Raw genomic sequence first — 22,022 nt, 5'->3', positions numbered from 1 at the left:
ACAGGCGATATTAATGTTTAGTAATAGTAACAGCCCTTTACAGATATTCCTCTAGATTAAATAGCATTTGGTGATCATCACAAAAATTAGCTGAATGACAAATGACGCATAGCTTTATGTTTGTCTGTCGGTGACACTTATAACACGACTTTGCACATACTATCATATCCATTTCGCGCAGCTGCAGTGGCAGATTTATATTTGTTACATTTTTCATCAATACTTTTGTTACAATTTCCATCCGTAATTTTGTCCAGTTTTCCCAATTGAGACATGTGTCCAAATCCGATTTGTCTGGTATTACATTTGCTAGAATTCTGCTAGAATATGCATCCTCATGTGTGAATATTTATGTAACACCTGGTGCTTCTTGGAACAGTAAGAAATCATATAGCACCAAGTACACATTCTTAAGTCTGTGCTGGGCAGTTTGCAAATATGACAAATGTTTGGATTGAAAAACCGATTATATTTGTCTGCTGTATATGGTCCATCAAAAGTTATTATTTTTCCTATATTCATCGCGATATGTCTTAGTAATTAACGTTCATGAGTATTTTATTTGTAATATTTACTTTGATATATAGCGAAGCTCGACAACTGACCGAATATAACTGAAATATGTATGCTGGTTATATATAGATATTTTACCGGTGATAATACAAGGGACAATAATAACGGGTACAAGAATGTTTGTATGTAACAAAAACGTTGTTGTCAAGATAAATTTTAACTATTAATAAAACAAACCAGAAGTATTTGTTAATGGAGAAAAACAACATGGCAAATATAATGTATATAAAATGAAATTGCTTCAATTCAATTCGGAAAACAGTAAAATAGCTATCACTCGTATATCACGCATACGTTTTGGAAATAATATTATAAATGTTATTAAAACACATGTTATATTAAAAACTTTGCTATTCTTTCGCAGAAGTCTCTTTGTTTGAAGAACAATGGAATAATGATTCTCTGATAAATATATGGAGATAAATATGCGACAATCAAAATTTATGTAAAAATTTTTATATAATTAAATAATAACTATAGAAAAAGATATATATTAAGACTTGAGGCGGCTTTACAGTTGTTAACACATTTACATTTTTTTCAAACATAAAGGAAATATCCAAACAGCGCAAATGTCTAAACACATCTTGGAGACGTCTGCAGCAAACAGAATATCGTATACGTCTCTGAGATATCTTTTAGACATTTATGATATATAGATAGAATTAACAACGTTAGCCGCAACTAGCTTACCACATACTCGTCATGATGCATATGATATTCCGCAGGAAATTGGAAAGTTATAACAGCATTGATACTATAATAATCGAGTTATTGCACATACAATTTTTTATACGTTAAAAAATAAAGCAAGGAAATATATTCTATGCAATTATTATACTACTACATGAATACATGATTTAATAAGGTATGAACTCGTTTTCTTCGATACATTTTAGGACATAGCCGATAGTCAGTACAATGAAATAACTTTTTTCTACATCATAAACAATAGTGTTACTAAACTTAAAATCATACACTGCGAATCAGTTTTATCGGGTCGTTAATTTAATTTCAATTTAAAAGTACATAATAAAATGTGCATTTTAATTAAAGTTCCCATTAGTCGTATAATCTCTGTATTGCCTATACATACACACACGCACCATATCTATAAAATTGTGGAATTTATTTTCTTCAAACTTCAAGATTATAATTGCTTCATTATTCTTTCATTGATCGCCGAACAATGAATGAATAATGAAGCAATTATAACCTTGAAGTTTGAAGAAAATAAATAAAATAAATAAAGATCACAGTTTTGCGATCTCCCGCCTCAGACATTGCGTACTTTCGTTCTCTTCCGCGTTTTCCTACACGGGATTCCTCCTAACAGCGTCGACTTCCAGAACTGTAAGGCTCTCTTGATCATCGAGGCGCGTTCTAGTCGTTAATACAAAAATATTTCTTAGATGTTGGCCAATTCTGACCGCAGACCGTCTTCGACCGTCTAGAAATCAATTGGGTAAAATTGCAATTTAGGAGAGTCAGCTCCAATTACATCTTGATTTTGACATATGTTATTGAGAACACTTTTCTGAATAATCTTGAGAAGGTTCTTAGCCGTCGCTCGTTGTTTGTTAAAAAGTTATTAACAAAAGGATTTGCATAAAATGAATGTAATTTTTGGACATTGTTTACACAAAAACATGGAGTTTGTAGGCTAAGTTATTGCCTGTCCCTAGCCGCATGACTGGGGGGCTGCGTAATCCAGACTCTCCACACCGCAGTCTTTTGTGTGAGAAGTTTTCATACAGTTTAGAAAATACATCTTTTTCATAAAATGTCTACTAAATACATTTCATATATACAATGGGAAGAAATTACACAAATTAATTTGCGAAACTACTTTTGTATATACTGCGTATCACGTATTTACTTATTGGTTACACGAAGTCGGAATACTATATTCTGCTTAGTAAAATTCTTCTGTTACTAACTTTTTAATAAACAACGAGCGACGGCTAAGTCCTCTTGTTTGTTACTCAGGAGGATGATCTTTATATGGTATATAACCTTTATTATATATTCAAGATATATATTATATATTATATATTATTATATATTATTATATATTATATTAATATATTCAAAATCAAAAATATTGAAACTGATATATTATATATTATTATATATTATTATATATTATATATTCAAAATCAAAAATATTAAAACTGATTTCCCTAAAGTGCAATTTTAACAAAGCTAGATATTAAAAAAATTACATGTACAATAAATGTCATCGCAATTACGATTTATTAATAACTTCTTGCTTACTGGATTTAAAGAAACGTATTTTCTAACTTTAGCAGTCAACTAAGCCCTACTTAGAAAAATTAATGTTACTACGTTTTTGTCACTCAAAAATCTGAAGGAAATAGGATAGATGTTCAAAATCGCTCTGGTCATGTCAGTAGTGTTAACGTAATACATTGTTAGAGTGATACGGACACGATGAAATTAATGATTTCATTATAACAGTTAAAGCGATTTCAGCGGTGCGAATAATGATCAAAAGCGAAACTTTCCGGACGACGTGGTCCTCTCGTTCCTCTCTTTATCTCGCGAGATTTGAGTTCTTGCTTTCTGTCGCGCTAGCTCTCTCGCCGGTAACCACAAGAAAGAATCTCTTTTAATAACTCCTTATTCAACCAAAAAAGATCTTTATCCGAAATTTGCCAATATCTGACAGGTTTTTGAAAATTCGGAAATCGTTCCTTTGTTCCGACACCTCGAATTGTCATTATTATTTAGGTATTTCGCCTCTAGCTTCTCTGTTCTCTCCTGACCTTGACTTCAAATTTTGAACTTCGAGTTGCGATATCTCCAAGATTTGTCTCCGATAATCTGTGCACAACTGTAAACATACACTTGGCTGTGGTATCTTTGTTTGGAGTTAGGCGATAGCTTTGCTCATGCTAAATTATTATGTTGAGGCCATCACCTGGAATGTATCTCGCGGTAGGTGGTAGCTCCGAAGCTCCGTTGCTTCTTCGTGTATCCCTCGCTGTTCCGTCCTTCCTCTCCTATTGGTCGTCGAGAGGAGTTCCGGGATATATTACTCGGAATGCGAAAGCGCTACTTATTGTCCCGCATACGGAAGGCACGCGGGTTTCCTAAATTTTCTTAAATTTTCGCAAAACCTCTCGTTTCATAAAATTTTGCGCACATATGGTGGACGACTTCGCAAGCTTTGTCTCTCTCAGAGGCTTTTTCGCTTCTTTATGACGATTATTCTGACGGCAACCACATTACTCATACAGAAAACGCGAACGGCATATGCATCGAAGTAAGTAATAGATTAAAGGGTGGCCGATTTCTTCATCGAGCGCGGAATTATTTTCATTACATATTTGTTAGGTTTAGCGAGAGAGATTCTTGGAACTCCAAGAAGCGATACGAGTTTTAGAATAGAATTGTTCCCGGAATTCCGAAATTGTATTTTCTAAAGTACAATTAATGTACTTTTCTTTGAAATAATATTTTCGCGACTAATGGTTTTCGAATAAAAACTAGGGCGGGCTTTAAAACTTGTTTCACTTATTCAAATATACTTCACAGTTTGTCCAAAAGTTTATTCATTTTACGTACATAAATATTAAGATGATGTTATCGTAAAATGAATGCTTTATGAGATAGTTCACATTTTGTAATGAAGGGTCAATTATATGATACCACATATGTGATCATATAATCACAATATAACACAAAATATCTCGGAAAGTTTATTTTCAGGACAAGCGTTTTCGTTCCAATTCCTGATATAAACGTATTGATTAGCGTTTGTAGTAATTCGCATTTTTAATAATAGCATTTTGAATAATTAACTGTACCCTTGATATTCCACCAAATACTGAGCAGAATCTTCTTTCGTTTACGATTTGCGACCTGATCAGATGCTTGATAATCAGAATATACGCACAGACTTTATGCGTTTAAGATTGTGGAGTATCAGTTTTTCATTACCTTCAATGACTTCCCATAAAATGTCTTTCTACGTTGCTTACTCATTGTTTATTAAGAAGAAAAGAGTTGTGACGCGTAGATTTTTATGGCATCAATGAATTGTCGCGGAACACACTTTTTTCATCTTTCTTATTTGAAAACCTTTTCACTTTTTGCATCTTTCCTATTTAGAAATAGTTTGCTGCGTTACTTCCAACTGTTCTGCTGTTCTTCTTAAATTAACTAAAATAAAACGTTACTTTAACATTTGAGAAAAGTATTAATCTACGGTTTTGATGAAATGAAAATGTTAAATTGACATAATCTATGTCAAACATATTAAATATGTCAATTTAACACAATCTGTAATTCCTAACAGTATTCAAGTATTAAATTCTTGTGTTAATTTTTTCCATATTATGCATGTTACTTTTTAACACATTTGTTTTGTGTTAAATTTACACATAAATGAAACTGGATGATTTAGGACACATGAAATGTGTTAAATTTAACATATTAGTTTTTACAGTGTACGAATATTGTAAAATATTATAGGACATTTATGTTCACCTCAGTCTGTTTTATATTTCCACGAACATTGCGAAGATGAATCTAGAACACCCTGTATGATGTATAAACGTGTGATGTTGCCCGAGCAAAAATTGAATCTAATGATTGTCTAGCAATGACACAGAAAAGTTGGGTCTTACATCGCTACTAGCTAGGAATGTAACGCTCACTTCTCCTAATGACTGTACCAGAAAAATTATCTAGTAGTTAGATACAAAAAAATAACTTGTAACTATAATTGGTACAGTTACTAAACAGTTCTGATATCCAATTTCTATTTAGGATTTACCGATAATTTTGTATCAGATTTATTGTGTAATCTTTTTCACCTAGCCACTATCTATGTAATTGTTATACTTATTAGATAGTCCTGACATTCAAAACACTGAGTAGGAATATTTAGCCAATCACTATCTCGTGACTGGCTAGAAAACTTATCTAGTCATTACTATCTAGCTACTAGTCTTGAAATCTTCTCTACTAGATACATTTTTGCTCGGGTGCAAATTTTGGGTGCACGCACATATACACGCACACACACACACTATAAACAAAATTATTATTTGACTCAAGAAAAAAATTGTTTCATTCAATTTTTATTTTGTTAAAAGGTTCAGTAATCCTTTTCAAATAATCTTAGTAAACTTGACATTTCATTTCTCATATTATTGATGATCTACTTTTGTTAGTAAAGGTTATCGTGTGTGTCCTTCTTATTCCGTGATATTCTATACAAATACTCCATCACTCAGTAACTATATATTTTTTTTTTATTGACTACAGTCTCGGTAATTTAACTTCAAAGATCATACGCAAATTTGTGATGCCAATTAGCTCTGATTAGTGTGCAAATGCACTGAGAACAAATACTTGAAAATAAATTTGTGGGATAAAAAATTTATTTCTGCCAAGTAAATTTTATTTTTATACATTTATCTTTCACAATATACTTTATCTCACGTAAATAAATATTAAATATATTTTTTTTTCAGTGTGACTAGTTGCAGCATTATACTTATGACGCATCTTTATAATGTATCCAGAAAGCGATTTTATGCCATACCTAATGCTATTCGTGGCAAATAACGCAACAATAGGCGATATATAACGGATATTATTATCGATTTATATATACATTTTGTTTCAACATAGTATGAACTATTTTCCTCTGATACATTTTAGAACATAGTCGATAGTCTACACAATAAAAGAACTTCTTTTAAAGTGATTGCGTACAATTAAGTGTTATCATTTATTAGATCATTAGCTGTATCTAGGAATGCATCAGAAAAGTGACTAAAGCGTATTGAAACAAAGTGTACTCATGCCACACTTTTACAAAAGCAGGAGAGAGAGAAACATAATATAAATTTACCAATGAATGTATAATATTAAAAAATCCATTTTTTATTAGCGACTATGTTTACACTTGTATTTAATTTACAATAACCGGTGGGAACTCGTAAGACATTAATAGTTTCACATACTTTTATACTTCTGGATAAATTTTGATCATTTAAATTGTAAAAGTCGATGTAACGAACTACAGATATTGTTTATGAGTTACAATATGAAGAACATAAGAATATGATTTTTATAAAATATATTGCAATTATTTCTGTCACCTATCACCTGCAGAACACGGCCGATGAATAAAGGACTTACAAGAGAATTACATATAGTTAAATTCAAAACTGAGGAATATATTATCTATAACTACGGAATAGAGTATGCGAATAGTACACGTATTGTAAAAATTTTAATACTATGTGCAATCATTTTATTACATCGCATATATATGTTTCAAATATTTCAAAAAAGTAAGAAATAAAATGCAAACAAATAAATAAAAACAAAATAAATTTAGGACTGAATATATACTTCAATACAAACTTCAATATCCTTGAATATCGTTAAAAACTGACACGGACATCTACAATACTATATTATACTAAAATGAAAACAATTAAAAAAACAATTCCTGACCTTCAGCCTTTAATTGTGTCGGATATATGATTTAAATTCATGAATATATAATAAAATGCGCATGTCGATAATAGATATCCTCAAATATATAGAATTTGTTTGGTTTCAAGCTGTGAAATTTATTTTTTCCTTTCAAATGATTTCTTGTTGTACCTGTTATTTCTTGTATCTTATTTATATTGTCATGCATTATAATTTCATGATTAACGGTTAAAAGTAATGGACATTTTTGTGCTATTATTGTTGTCATAGATTCAAACCAACTTTTTTGTTTTTTATATAAATTTTCATTGTCAAATATTACAATCACGTTTGGTTGTTTATATGATTTTAAGCGTGTATATTTGTGGTACAGCTCTGATACATTTTCAATATAAAGTTTCTGATTATATTTACTGCACCTTGCACAAACAGTCCCTAGTTCGTACGATTCGAATTTTTTTGATTCTACGCATACAATATATAATTCTTTTATATTAGAAAATATATGTAAGAAAATATGCCAAACCTTTAAATACTCTAAATCTGTTTCATTTGTATTTATAACATGAATAATGTATTTACCTGCAGTGCGTGGAAGAAATAATAAATTTGATTCCTGTAGCGCGTAGTGTAATGTTAGAGGATCGGATACATAATCCGAACATATATAATGTTCAAATGACCAGAAAGTTTGGATAGGGAAGTAAAGTTTTTTTTGATTATTATCTAGACTTTCCATGACTAAATATCTGTTAATAAATGTAATCATGTTATGATAAGGTCTAGCATCTGGAAATTTGATAAATTCCAATTTGCTTAGACACAAAGTATTGCCTTTCATATAGACGATATTAAGGTTCAATAATAGTAACAGCTCTTTACATTTATCCTTGTGTTCTATATTAAATAACATTTGGTGATCATCACAAAAATTAGCCGAATAGCAAATGACGCATGGTTTTATGTTTATCTGTCGGTAACACTTAAAACACGATTTTGCCAATGTTATCATTTCCAGTTCGTGCTGAGGCAGTAGCCGATTTATTTTTATAATAATTTCCTTCCGTGATATTAGCCACTGTGATAAATTTAAATATGCGTTCCAATTCGATTTGTCTGATATTATTCTTGCTAGAGATTTGCAGATATACAAGTGCCAATATTTATGTAACGTCTGGTGCTCATGGCAACAGTAAGAAATCATAGAACACTTAATACACGTTATTAAGTTTCTGCTGGGCAGTTTGCAAATATGACAAATGTTTGGATTGAAAAACTGGTTATATTTGTCTGGTGAGTATGGTCCATTAAAAGTTACTATTTTATCTGTAGTCATCGTGATATATTTTAGTAATTAATGTTCATCAGTATTTTATTTGTAATATTTATTTCGATATAATTCTCGAAGCTCGGCAACTCACCGAATATAACAGAAATATGTATGCGTGTTATATATAGATGTTTAGCGGATAATAATACAAGGAACACTAATAACGGATACAAGAATGTTTGTTTATAATGAAAAAGTTGTTGACAAAATAAATTGTAATTGCGAATGTTACCATCTAGAAATATTCGTTAGCGAAGAGGAACAATATGGCATATATAATTGATATAATGAAATTGTTCAAATATCATTAAAAAAACAATGAAATAGCTATTTCTCGTATAACGCGCATTTGTTTTGGAAATAATATTATAAATGTTATTAAAAAACATACTACATTAATTAATAAAAATTTGCTATTTATTCGCAGAAGTATATTTGTTTGAAAAACAAAAGAATAATGATTCTCTGATGAATATATGGAGATAAATACGCGACTATCAATATTTATGTAAACATTTTCACATAATTAAATAATAACAATGAGAAAAGATATATATTAACATATATATAATTTTTCAACCATAAAAGAAAATATCGAAATAGCGCAAATGTCTAAATACATCTTAGAGACATTATAAAGAATCTGCAACAAATAGAGTATCGTTCAGACGTCTCTAAGATATCTTTCAGACACTTAGGATATATTTAGAAAAAATGAACAATGTTAGTCGCAACTAGGGTTGGGAAGTAACGAGTTATTTGTAACGCCGTTACTGTTCCACTTACTTTTTTTCGGTAACTATAACGGTAACGGCGTTACATTTTCTGATCGGTAACTATAACGGTAACGATTAATTTGTTACTCTAATAGTTATTTTTTTGTTTTAAATCTATTAAATTCGGTCTATACATAAGCCAGTAGCAATAAGCAAAATGACCAATCATAGTTCATTCTCAATCTGGCAGATTGCAATCATGACTGTGATTGGTCACTTTCCTTATGTCTTAAGCCCATGCCTTGGGCCTTGTACATTGGACGTGATTAGCGACGTGACGAGCGATGAGCGATATCCAATAAGAACTCTTATTTCTTCTTAAAACAGAGTTTTGATTGGATATCGCTCATCGCTCGTTGCTAATCGCTAATGGTCTCACGGACCAGTTGCGATGCACGACGCGAGACGCGATATGCGACGAGCGATATCTAATCAGATATATCTCAGATATACAGGGTATTCCGTCATTATCTCTTAAGTTACCGCTTTATCTCTTAAGGGCGGATTCCTGAAGTAATTTAAATAAAAAGATCGTAATACAAAAATGGCGAGGCTATAATTCTTTTCAAATTATAAACGATTAAACTTGACCAATTATACTGGCTAAAGTACGCGTGCTCAGGTATGGTACAACACAAGGTGGTACAGGTGCATGCACATGTCGTCTCCTTTCCAAATATTGATACTGAAGTTCTATACAATATATGTAATAATAATTTGCCTTTTCTATCATTTAAGTAAATATATCGCAAATAATAACAATCTCGTCAAAATGTTACGAATAAAACATCACACAATACATTTATGAGAATTAGTAAGCTGTCACACATTTGACGTTTCATTTAGGGATTTGCAACTAATTTCATATCTTATGCAAATTCTCACTTATGCATGCACCTGTACCATTGTGTGTTGTACCATACCTGAGCGCGCGTACTTTAGCCAATATAATTGGTCAACTTTAATCGTTTATAATTTGAAAAATATTATAGTACGACATTTTTGCATTAAGATTTTTTTCTTCAAATTACATTAGAAATCCAATCCTATGACGCATCTTTATAATGTGTCCAGAAAGCTATTTTATGCTAATCGGCAAGTAATTCAACAATAGGCCATTTATAACGGATATAATTATAAATTAAAATATACACTTTGTTTCAACACAGTATAAACTATTTTTCTTTGATACATTTTAGAATATAACTGATAGTCTACACAATAAAAGAACTTTTTTTGAAGTAATTATATAAAATTAAGTATTATCATTTATTGGATCATTCGCTGTACCTAGGAATGCATCGAAAAAGTGATTAAAACGTATTGAAACAAGGTGTACTCATGCCACACTTTTACAAAAGCAGGAGAGAGAGAAACATAATATAAATTTACCAATGAATGTATACTATTAAAAAATCCATCTTTTATTAGCGACTATGTTTACACTTGTATTTAATTTACAATAACCGGTGGGAACTAGTAAGATACTAATAGTTTCACATACTTTTATATCTCTTGATAAATTTTGATCTTTTAAATTGTAAAAATCGATGTAACGAACTACAGATATTGTTTACGAGTTACAATATGAAGAACATAAGAATATAATCTATATAAAATATATCGCAATTATTTCTATTACCTATTTTACTAGCAGAATACAGACGATGAATAAAGGAGACTTATAATACAATTACACATAAGTGAATACATAATTGTGGAATATAATATCTATAACTACGAAATAGTATGCGAATAGTACACAAATTGTAACATTTTAAAATATTATATGCAATCATTTTATTGCCTCACATATATATGTTTCACATATTTCAAAAAGGTAAGAAACATAATATAAATTTTCGACTGAATATATACCTCAGTACGAAATTTATTATTTATTCCCGAATATAATTAAGAATTGACTAGAGCATCTAGAATACTATACTATACTAAAATAAAAACAACGATCAAACAATTCTTGATCTTCAGCTTTTGATTGGATCGGATATATAATTTAAATTCATGTATATATAATAAAATATGCATGTCGAAAATAGAACTCCTCAGGTATATAGCATCTGTTTGGCCTCAAGCTGCGAAATTTATTTCTTCCACAAAAATAATTTCTGGTTGTACCTGTTACTACTTGTATCTTATTGATATCTTCATGCATTCTAGTTTCGTCATTAACGGTTACAAGTAACGGACACATTTGTGCTATTATTGTTCTTATAGATTCAAACCATGTTCGAATTGAATACATATCTGTGTCAAATATTATGATCACGTTTGGTTGTATATATGACTTTAAGTGCCTATAAATGGGGTACGGCTCTGATACATGTACAACATAAAGTTTCTGATTATAATTACAGCATCTTGAACAAACAGTCCCTAGTTCGCACGATTCGAATTTTGGCGATTTTATAAATACAATATATAGTTCTTTTATATTAGAAAAGAGATGTAGAAAAATATGCCAAACCATTAAGCAGCTTACATCTGTTTCATTTGCATCTATGACATGAACAATGTATTTACCTACATTGCATGGAAGAGATAATAAGTTTGATGCCTGTAACGCGTAGTGTAATGTCAAAGGACTGGTTACATAATCCGAACATATGTAATCTTCTAATGACCAAAAAGATCGGCGAGACAAGCCTTTTTCTATTTCAATATCATCCAGATCTGGCCTGACTAAATATCTGTTAATAAATGAAATCATGTTATAATAAGGTCTAGCATCAGGAAATGTGGTGAACGTGAGTTTGCTTAGACATAATTGTAAAACATTGGTTTTTATACAGGCGATATTAATGTTCAATGATATTAACAGCTGTTCACATTTATTTTTGTGTTCTAGATTAAATAGCATTTGGTGATCACCACAAAAATTAGCTGAATAGCAAATGACGCATGGCTTTAGGTTTATCTGTCGGTGACACTGATAACACGATATTGCACATAATATCATATCTTTTTGGTACACATGCAATGATAGATTTAGTTTGTTTATAATTTCGATCCGATCGACTGCCCATGTTTTCGAATCGAAACATATGTTCCAATCCAATTTGCTTGTTATTTCCCTTGCGAAAGTTCTGCAGATAGACATATGCGAATTTTTATCTAACGTCTGGTGCTCCTGGCGACAGTAGGAAATCATATAGCACTTAATACACGTTATTAAGTTTCTGCTGGGCAGTTTGCAAACATGACAAATGTTTGGATTGAAAAACCGATTATAATACTTTTCTGTGTATGGTCCATCAAAAGTTATTATTTTGCCAACATTCATCGCGATATGTCTTAGTAATTAACGTTTATGAGTATTTTATTTGAAATATTTACTTCGATATAATGCGCGAAGCTCGGCAACTCACTGAATATAACAGAAATATGTATGCGTGTTATATATAGATGTTTAGCGGATAATAATACAAGGGACACTAATAACGGATACAAGAATGTTTGTTTATAATGAAAAAGTTATTGAGAAGATAAATTGTAATTGCGAATGTTACCATCTAGAAATATTCGTTAGCGAAGAGGAATAATATGGCATATATAATAGATACAATGAAATTGCTCCAATTTCATTAAAAAAACAATTAAATAACTATCTCTCGTATAACGCACATACGTTTTGGAAATAATATTATAAGTGTTATTAAAAAACATATTACATTATTTAATAAAAATTTGTTATTCATTCGCAGAATTATATTTGTTTGAAAAACAAAAGAATAATGATTCTCTGATGAATATATGGAGATAAATATGCGACTATCAATATTTATGTAAACATTTTCACATAATTAAATAATAACTATGAAAAAATATATATATTAAGACTTGAGGCGGCTTTACATTTGTTAACACATATACATTTTTTTAATCATAAAAAAAAATATCGAAATAGCGCAAATGTCTAAAATACATCTTAGAGACATTATAAAGACATCTGCAACAAATAGAGTATCGTTCAGACGTCTCTAAGATATCTTTCATTTAGGATATATTTAGATAAAATTAACAACGTTAGCCGCTACCAGGGTTAGGAAGTAACGAGTTACTTGTAACGTCGTTACCGTTACACTTACTTTTTTTTAGTAACTATAACGGTAACGGCGTTACGTTTTTTGATCGGTAACTGTAACGGTAACGGTAACGTAGTTACATTTATCCGGTAACGATAACGATTAATTTGTTATTAATAATTATTTTAATTATTCTAATAGTTATTTTTTTGTTTTAAATCTATTAAATTCGGTCTATAAGCCAGTAGCAATAAGCAAAATGACCAATCATAATTTATCCTCAATCTGGCAGATTGCAATCATGACTGTGATTAGTCACTTTCGTTATGTCTTAACCTATGCGTTAGGTCTTGTACACTGGACGTGATTAGCGACGAGCAATGAGCGATATCTAATAAGAACTCTTTTTTCTTTTTAAAGCAGAATCCTGATGGAATATCGTTCATCGCTCGTTGCTAATCGCTAATGGTCTCACAGACCAGTTGCGATGCACGACGCGAGACGCGATATGCGACGAGCGATATCTAATCAGATATATCTCAGATATACAGGATGTTTCGTCATTATCGCATTATCTCTTAAGGGCGGATTCCTGAAGTAATTTGAATAAGAAAATCCTAATACAAAAATGGCGAGGTGATAATACTTTTCAAATTATAAATGATTAAAATTGACCAATTAGGAAAGACCGGGGCAGGTTCGCTAATTTTTTCGAATTTCAATGACAAACCGTTTGATATATTTAATTGTTTCAATTGGTTATATAATAATAATAGACACAACCTTCTTCTACATTTTGACGATGCTGTAAACTGTATAGTTTTGTCTGTAATAATAATATCAACACGCAATAAGCAGGCATACCTGCTCCGTTACCGGGGCAGGCACGCTAGCAGCTCGGGCTAGGTCAGCATTATATAAAATACATGTAATAATACACTTTGAAGAATGTTAAATCAATAAATTATACAATGAGATAAAATGTACAACTTAACTTATTACTAAAGTCAATGAACAATTGTAACATCACTATATATCATACATCACTATATGTTCGCGTTGCATTGTGTCCTATGATCCTATGATCACTATGCATTGTGAGTTATGTGTTTACTAACCTATTCTTTGCGCGTAGCTACACCAGTGCGCACCAGTTCATTAGTGTTACCATCCAGAAAAATTAGCGAACCTACCCCATCTGCTTATTTCTGCGATTTTAATAATTTTAAGAATAAAGTTCACTATTATTATACAAAACAGTGTATCATATATCTTCAACAAACTTCATTTTAACTAATACTAGAACAATATATGCGCGCGCTACACGCGCGCCATATAGCTAATAAAAAACAATAAAAAATATAAAATAAAAATTAAATTAAATTAAAATATACTTTAATTAATTAATAATTATAGGGAGAGACAGGGAAAGACAGGGAGAGACGGGGAAAGACGGGGAAAGACGGGGAGAGACAGGGAGAGACAGGGAGAGACAGGGAAAGACAGGGAGAGACGGGGAAAGACGGGGAAAGACGGGGAGAGACAGGGAGAGACAGGGAGAGACAGGGAAAGACAGGGAGAGACGGGGAAAGACGGGGAAAGACGGGGAGAGACAGGGAGAGACAGGGAGAGACAGGGAAAGACAGGGAGAGACGGGGAAAGACGGGGAAAGACGGGGAGAGACAGGGAGAGACAGGGAGAGACAGGGAAAGACAGGGAGAGACGGGGAAAGACGGGGAAAGACGGGGAGAGACAGGGAGAGACAGGGAGAGACAGGGAAAGACAGGGAAAGACAGGGAAAGACAGGAAGAGACAAGGAGAGACAGGGAGAGACGGGGAGAGGCAAGAAGAGATGGGGAGAGACGCAGAGAGACAGGGAGAGACAGGGAGAGACAGGGAGAGATAGGGAAAGACAGGAGAGGTAGGGAGAGACAGGGAGAGACATATCTCTTCTATATTTTTTTTCATGACCTAACCAATGCGATAACAACTATTTGCCTAGTAATTTGACAGGCGCAAACGACATGAAGCCCACATGAAATGAGCTAAGCGAGAAAACCAATCAGCATCGCGGAAAAGCAGCAACAATTAAATCTCTTACATGCCTTTTTTTAGAGATGATTACATAATTTCAGTTCATTCATTCACGATAGAAAATGCAAGGAGAATATTTCGAGACGTCTAAAACTTTACTCAACTGACCTCAAATCAGTTTTTTTTTTCTTTTACTTGTAATATTTGCGCGATTGTAATGAAAATTGGAGATAAGTATCTTTACACTAAACGAAATGTTTTATAATTCCACTCGAACTGTTTGTTTCACAATAAGTACGTGAACGAAACGATTTGCGAACTTAATCCGGTTTCCCCTATACTGGCTAAAGTACACGCGCTCAGATACGGTACAACACTCAGTGGTACAGGTGCATGCACATGTCGTCCCTTTTTCAAATATTGATACGGAAGTTCTATACATACAACAATATATGTAATAATAATCTGTCTTTTCTATTATTTAAATAAATATATCCCAAATAATAACAATCTCGTCAAAATGTTATGAATAAAATACATTTATGTATTCACACAATACATTTATGAGAATCAGTAAGCTGTCACACATTTGACGTTTCTTTCAGGGATTTACAACTAATTACAACTAATTTCATATCTTATGCAAATTCTCATTTATGTGAGAATGCACCTGTGCATGCACCTGTACCATTGTGTGTTGTACTGTGCCTGAGCGCGTGTACTTTAGCCAATATAATTGGTCAACTTTAATCGTTTATAATTTGAAAAATATTACAGCCTTGACATTTTTGCATTAGGATTTTTTTCTTCAAATTACCTCAATAATCCGTCCTGAAGAGATAATGCGGTAGTGGCGAGACACCCTGTATATCAGATATATCTATATCTCAATTTATTCTATCTCATATCTATATTTCATATAAATCTCTCTTTCCCTCCCTTTCTCGTCCATTTTTCTTCATCAAATTCATAATTTGTCTTATTTTAACATTTAAAAAAGTAACAAAAAATTTATGATTCAATTCTTTTTAAATAACAGTAACTATAACGAGTTACTTATTAAAATTTGTAACGAGTAACTGTATGTAGTAACGAATTATATTTTAGAGAAAATAATGGTAACGATAACGAGTTATTTTTATAAAGTAACGTTACCAACCCTGGTCGCAACTAACTTATTATATAATCGTCGTGATGCGTATGATATTCCGCGTGAAATTGTAAACTTATAACAGCATTGATACTATAATGATCGAGTTATTGCCCATACAATTTTTATTATACGTTGAAAAAAGCATGGAAACATATTCAGTACAATTATTATACTACTACATGAATGCTTTGATTTAATAAGATAAGAACTTGTTTTCTCCAATGCATTTTAGGACATAACCGAAAGATGGTACAATGGACTTCTTTATACATCATAAACAATAATGTTATTGAACTTAAAATCATACACTGCGCATCGATTTTATCGGGTTGTTAATCTAATTTCAATTCATAAACACATAATGAAATGTACATTTCAATAAAAGGTCTCATTAGTTTCATAAACTCTGTATGGTCTATACATAAACATATACATGCGCGCGCGTGCGCACACATATATATACACATATATATATACAAAATTGTGGAGTTTACTTTCTCCAAACTTTAAGATTATAATTGCATTATTCTTTCATTGATCGCCGAACACTGCATTCTGCGATCTTCCCACTAAGATCTTGCGTACTTTCGCTTTGTTTCGCGTTTTCTTATGCGGGGCTTATCCAAACAGCGTGGACATCCAGAACTGCAAGGCTCTCTTGATCATCGAGACGTGTTCTAGTCGTTAATATAAAAATATTTCTTACAAGGGACCTGACACAATTATCTTTCACTGATTTTGATGCGCTTTGGATATGTTGTAGGACATAAAAAAATAAGAGACCCATATTTTTTTATATTGGCTTATCTCGAGGTTTAGAGGTTTAGAAAACAGCCCTTTGAAGAAACTAAATTTTTTCATTTTTACAGAATAATTCCTAAGATATGAGGTATATGAAAAAATGTTTCCTACAAAAGTTTTACAGTATTTAATACACTTTGCATGTTTGTGTTCTGTGTGTTGTCCGTTAAAATCTATTACGAACTAGATATACGTATTGCTTAGATATTTTAATAAATTTGTAGTAATTTCGAACAAAACTTTAAGTATTTCGGTAATGTACTGTAAAGGTCATTTGAAGTAAACTAAATTATATCTGCAAGTTACTTAAACCTCGCACTAAGTAAATAACCTAAAAATTTACCGTAATCAATAAATTTAACTTCGAAAAGCTGCAAATAGCTATTTATAAGAGAATCATACGCTGATCTTTCAGATCCTTCAAATACAGAAGTTAGGTAGTTCATGTCAAAGACTGTGCTAAAATTTCGACTCGGAGACAAAACCTTAACGGAATTTTAACGATATGTTACAAGCGAACAATGTATGTCGTGATACGGATTGTCTCATCACCAGGCTAGGCTTGTACGTGTACTACGTGTGCGATTGAAAATTGATGGAAACACAAATTGCAATGGAGAATATAACATACTGTATTAGTCAAAAGAGCATTTGCTTCAATTTTGAAAATAAGTGGAGTTTTATTGTACTCTGGAAGCAAATTATTTATCGAGTAATCATAATATACAAGTTTCGCATCTTTATGCAACAGTATATAAAAAATTATATATTATATACATAGATACAATATATATCAGAATTTTTTTTGATATATTACATTTCCGATATATATGCGATGTCTTCTATGGAAAATTGAAACAAACATTTTCGTTGTACTAATATGATGTGTGCAGAATATATTAAAATATTAATTATTGAATTAATATTTTCGTCCAATTTTTAAGTTAAAGATTGGTGAACGATTAGGTGCGATATGGCAGATGGATTGTAATAAAGATGTGTGCTATCGTATGCTTATACATTAAGTAAAACTGTATAAAAGTCCTTTAATATTTTGCAAATAACTACAAAAATTTTTAGTTATTAATGAAAAAAATTGTTATATGTTTGTGTACAATAATGAATCTTCTTTAATTAATGTCTAAAAATCAATGTAGTCACTTGCAAAATGGTAGAGGACCTTTTTGTTCCGTTTGACTTAACATATAAAATATAAAACGGTGGACGGTGCCACTATACCTAATCTACCATATCGCGCAAAATTATTCACCACACTTTTTAATTAAAAACTCGAGATTTATTACGAATATTATGAAATGTTATAGTACATTTATGTTCATCTCAGCCTGTTTTCTGTTCTCACAAACGTTGCGAAGGTGAATCTAGAACATCCTGTATGATATATAAATGTGTGTCGTATGGTGTATAAACTGTGTGATGTATAAATGCGTGCACTAAATTCTTCACACCTACACACATACAAATAAATTTATTATTTGATTCAAGAAGAAAATTGTGGCATTCAATTTTCTTATTTCGCTAAAAAGATTCGGTAATCTTTTTCAAATTATCTTAAGGAACTTGACATTTCATTTGTTGTGCCACTGATGATCTACTTTTGTTAGTAGAGGTCATTGTCTGCGTCCCTTTTATCGCATGATATTCTATACAAATATTCCATCATTCGATGGCCATACTTTTTACTGACTACAGTCTCGTAATTTAACTTCAAAGATCATATGCAAATTAGTGTTGCCAAGTAGCTCTGACTAGTTGGCAAATGCATTGAAAACAAATACTTGAAAACATATTTGTGGGATAAAAAAATTTATTTATGCGAAGTAAAGTTTATTTCTATACATTTATTATTCACAATATACTTTACCTCCCACAAATAAATATTAAATATATTTTCTTTTAGTGTGACTAGTAGCATTATACTTATGACACATCTTTACAATGTATCCAGAGAGCTATTTTATGCTAATCGTGGCAAATAATTCAACAATAGGCGATACATAACGGATATAATTATAGATTCAAATATACACTTTGTTTCAACACAGTATACACTATTTTTTTTATACATGTTTGAACATAACCGATCTACACAATAAAAGAACTTTTTTTGAAGTGATTACATTAAATTAAATGTTATTGTTTATTAGATCATTAGCTGTTTCTAGGAATGCATCGGAAAAGTGATTAAAGCGTATTGAAACAAAGTGTACTCATGCCATACTTTTACAAAAACAGGAGAGAGAGAAACATAATATAAATTTCCTAATGAATGTATATTATTAAAAAATCCATCTTTTATTAGCGACTATGCTTACACTTGTATTCAATTTACAATAACCGGTGATAACTCGTAAGAGACTTATAGTTTCAGATACTTTTATACTTCTTGATAAATTTTGATACTTTATATTATTTAAATAAAAGTCGAAGTAACGAACTACAGATGTTTTTTACGAGTTACAATATGAAGAACATAAAAATATAATCCATATAAAATATATCGCAATTATTTCTATCACCTATTTTACCAACAGAATATGGACGATGAATAAAGGAGACTTACAATACAATTACACATAGGTGAATATATAATTGTGGAATATAATATCTATAACTACGAAATAGTCTGCGAATAGTACATGAATTGTAACATTTTAAGATATTATATGCAATCATTTTATTGCCTCACATATATATGTTTCACATATTTCAAGAAAGTAAGAAACATAATATTATAAATTTTCGACTGAATATATACCTCAGTACGAAATTTATTATTTATTCCCGAATATAATTAAAAATTGACCAGAGCATCTAGAATACTATACTATACTAAAATAAAAACAACGATCAAACAATTCTTGATCTTCAGCTTTTGATTGGATCGGATATGTAATTTAAATTCATGAATATATAATCAAATATGCATGTCGAAAATAGAACTCCTCAGGTATATGGCATCTGTTTGGCTTCAAGCTGCGAAATTTATTTTTTCCATATAAACAATTTCTGGTTGTACCTGTTACTACTTGTATCCTATTGACATTTTCATGCATTCTAGTTATGTCATTAACGGTTACAAGTAACGGACACATTTGTGCTATTATTGTTGTTATAGATTCAAACCATGTTCGAATCGAATACATATCTGTGTCAAATATTACGATCACGTTTGGTTGTATATATGACTTTAAGAGCGTATAATTGTGGTACGGCTCTGATACATTTTCAACATAAAGTTTCTGTTTATATTTACTGCACCTTGGACAAACAGACCCTAGTTCGCGCGATTTGAATTTAGGGCGCGATTTTATAAATACAATATATAGTTCTTTTATATTAGATAAGAGGTGTAGGAAAATATGCCAAACCTTTAAGCACCTTACATCTGTTTCATTTGCATCTATAACATGAACAATATATTTACCTGCATTGCATGGAAGAGATAATAAGTTTGATGCCTGTAACGCGTAGTGTAATGTCAAAGGACCGGTTACATAATCCGAACATATGTAATGTTCTAATGACCAGGATAATCGGTCAAACAAGCTTCTTCTTTTACTTTTATCTACATCCTGTCTAACTAAATATCTGTTAATAAATGAAATCATGTTATAATAAGGTCTAGCATCAGGAAATGTGGTGAACGTAAGTTTGCTTAGACATAATTGTAAAATATTGCTATTTATACAGGCGATATTAATGTTCAGTGATATTAATAGCTGTTCACATTTATTGTTATGTTCTAAATTAAATAGCATTTGGTGATCATCACAAAAATTAGCTGAAAAGCAAATGACGCATGGCTTTAGGTTTATTTGTCGATGGCACTTATAACACGATTTTGCACATAATATCATATCCTTTTCGTGCACATGTAATGGCAGATATAATTTTCTTATAATTTCGATCCGTGATTCTGTCCATTCTTTCGAATTGAAACATGCGTTTTGATCCAATTTACTTGTTATTTGCCTTACAAGAGTTCCGCAAATATACAAGTGCGGATATTTATGTAACATCTGGTGCTCCTCGCAACAGTAGGAAATCATATAGCACTTAGTACACGTTATTAAGTTTCTGCTGGGCAATTTGCAAACATGACAAATGTTTGGATTGAAAAATCGATTATAATTCTTTTCTGTGTATGGTCCATTAAAAGTTATTATTTCGCCAACACTCATCGCGATATGTCTTAGTAATTAACGTTTATGAGTATTTCATTTGTAATATTTACTTCGATATAATGCGCGAAGCTCGGCTACTCACTGAATATAACAGAAATATGTATGCGTGTTATATATAGATGTTTAGCGGATAATAATACAAGGGACACTAATAACTGATACAAGAATGTTTGGACGTATCGAAAACGTTGTTGACAAGATAAATTGCGAATATAACCGAGTAGACGTATTCGTTAGTGGACAGAAACAATATGGCAAATATAATGCATACAATAAAATTGCTTTAATTTCATTAGAAAAACAGTAAAATAGCTATTACTTGTATAACACATACATTTTGGAAATAATATTAGAAATGTTGTTAAGAAACATTACACATTAGAAAATTTGTTACTTGTTTGCAGAAATATCTTTGTTTGAAAAACAATGGAATAACGATTCTCTAATGAATATATGGAGATAAATACGCGACTATCAATATTTATGTAAAAATTTTTATATAATTAAATAATAACTACAAAAAGAACATATATATTAAGAGTTGAGGCGGCTTTACACTTGTTAACACATATAAAATTTTTCAACCATAAAAGAAAATATCCAAACAGCGCAAATATC

The 22,022-nt window shown here is 31.2% G+C and overlaps 1 protein-coding gene and 1 long non-coding RNA gene across 2 annotated transcripts; one reads left to right on the top strand and one right to left on the bottom strand.

Moving 5' to 3' along the window:
• The first annotated feature begins 3,544 nt into the window (after positions 1-3,544).
• Positions 3,545-6,692, top strand: LOC116850755. Its single transcript, XR_004379426.1, has 3 exons — positions 3,545-3,862; positions 5,872-5,999; positions 6,081-6,692. It is a non-coding gene; the product is annotated as an uncharacterized LOC116850755 (long non-coding RNA).
• LOC116850754 lies at positions 4,598-8,501 on the bottom strand. The gene is made up of 2 exons (XM_032829391.1): positions 7,639-8,501; positions 4,598-4,761 (listed from the first exon to the last, which is right to left on the bottom strand). Exons 1-2 carry the CDS (start codon positions 8,390-8,392, stop codon positions 4,703-4,705), a joined length of 813 nt encoding a protein of 270 aa, XP_032685282.1. The 5' UTR covers positions 8,393-8,501; the 3' UTR covers positions 4,598-4,702.
• Positions 8,502-22,022: the final 13,521 nt, after the last annotated feature.

This window comes from Odontomachus brunneus, unplaced genomic scaffold (genome assembly GCF_010583005.1).
Source record: "Odontomachus brunneus isolate Ranch 3 - 2012 unplaced genomic scaffold, Obru_v1 Obru_scaffold_154, whole genome shotgun sequence".
Lineage (NCBI taxonomy): Eukaryota > Metazoa > Arthropoda > Insecta > Hymenoptera > Formicidae > Odontomachus > Odontomachus brunneus.
The sequence above is the reverse complement of the archived record's forward strand: the minus strand, read 5'-3'. Positions and strand labels throughout refer to the sequence as shown.

Coding starts and splice junctions, on each gene's coding strand:
- LOC116850754 (XM_032829391.1), bottom strand. CDS start 8,392: ATGACTACAGATAAAATAGTAACTTTTAATGGACCATACTCACCAGAC. Junction 4,762..7,638: donor ATTTCTTCCACGCACTGCAG/GTAAATACATTA, acceptor GTTTTATTTTAG/TTAATTTAAGAAGAACAGCA.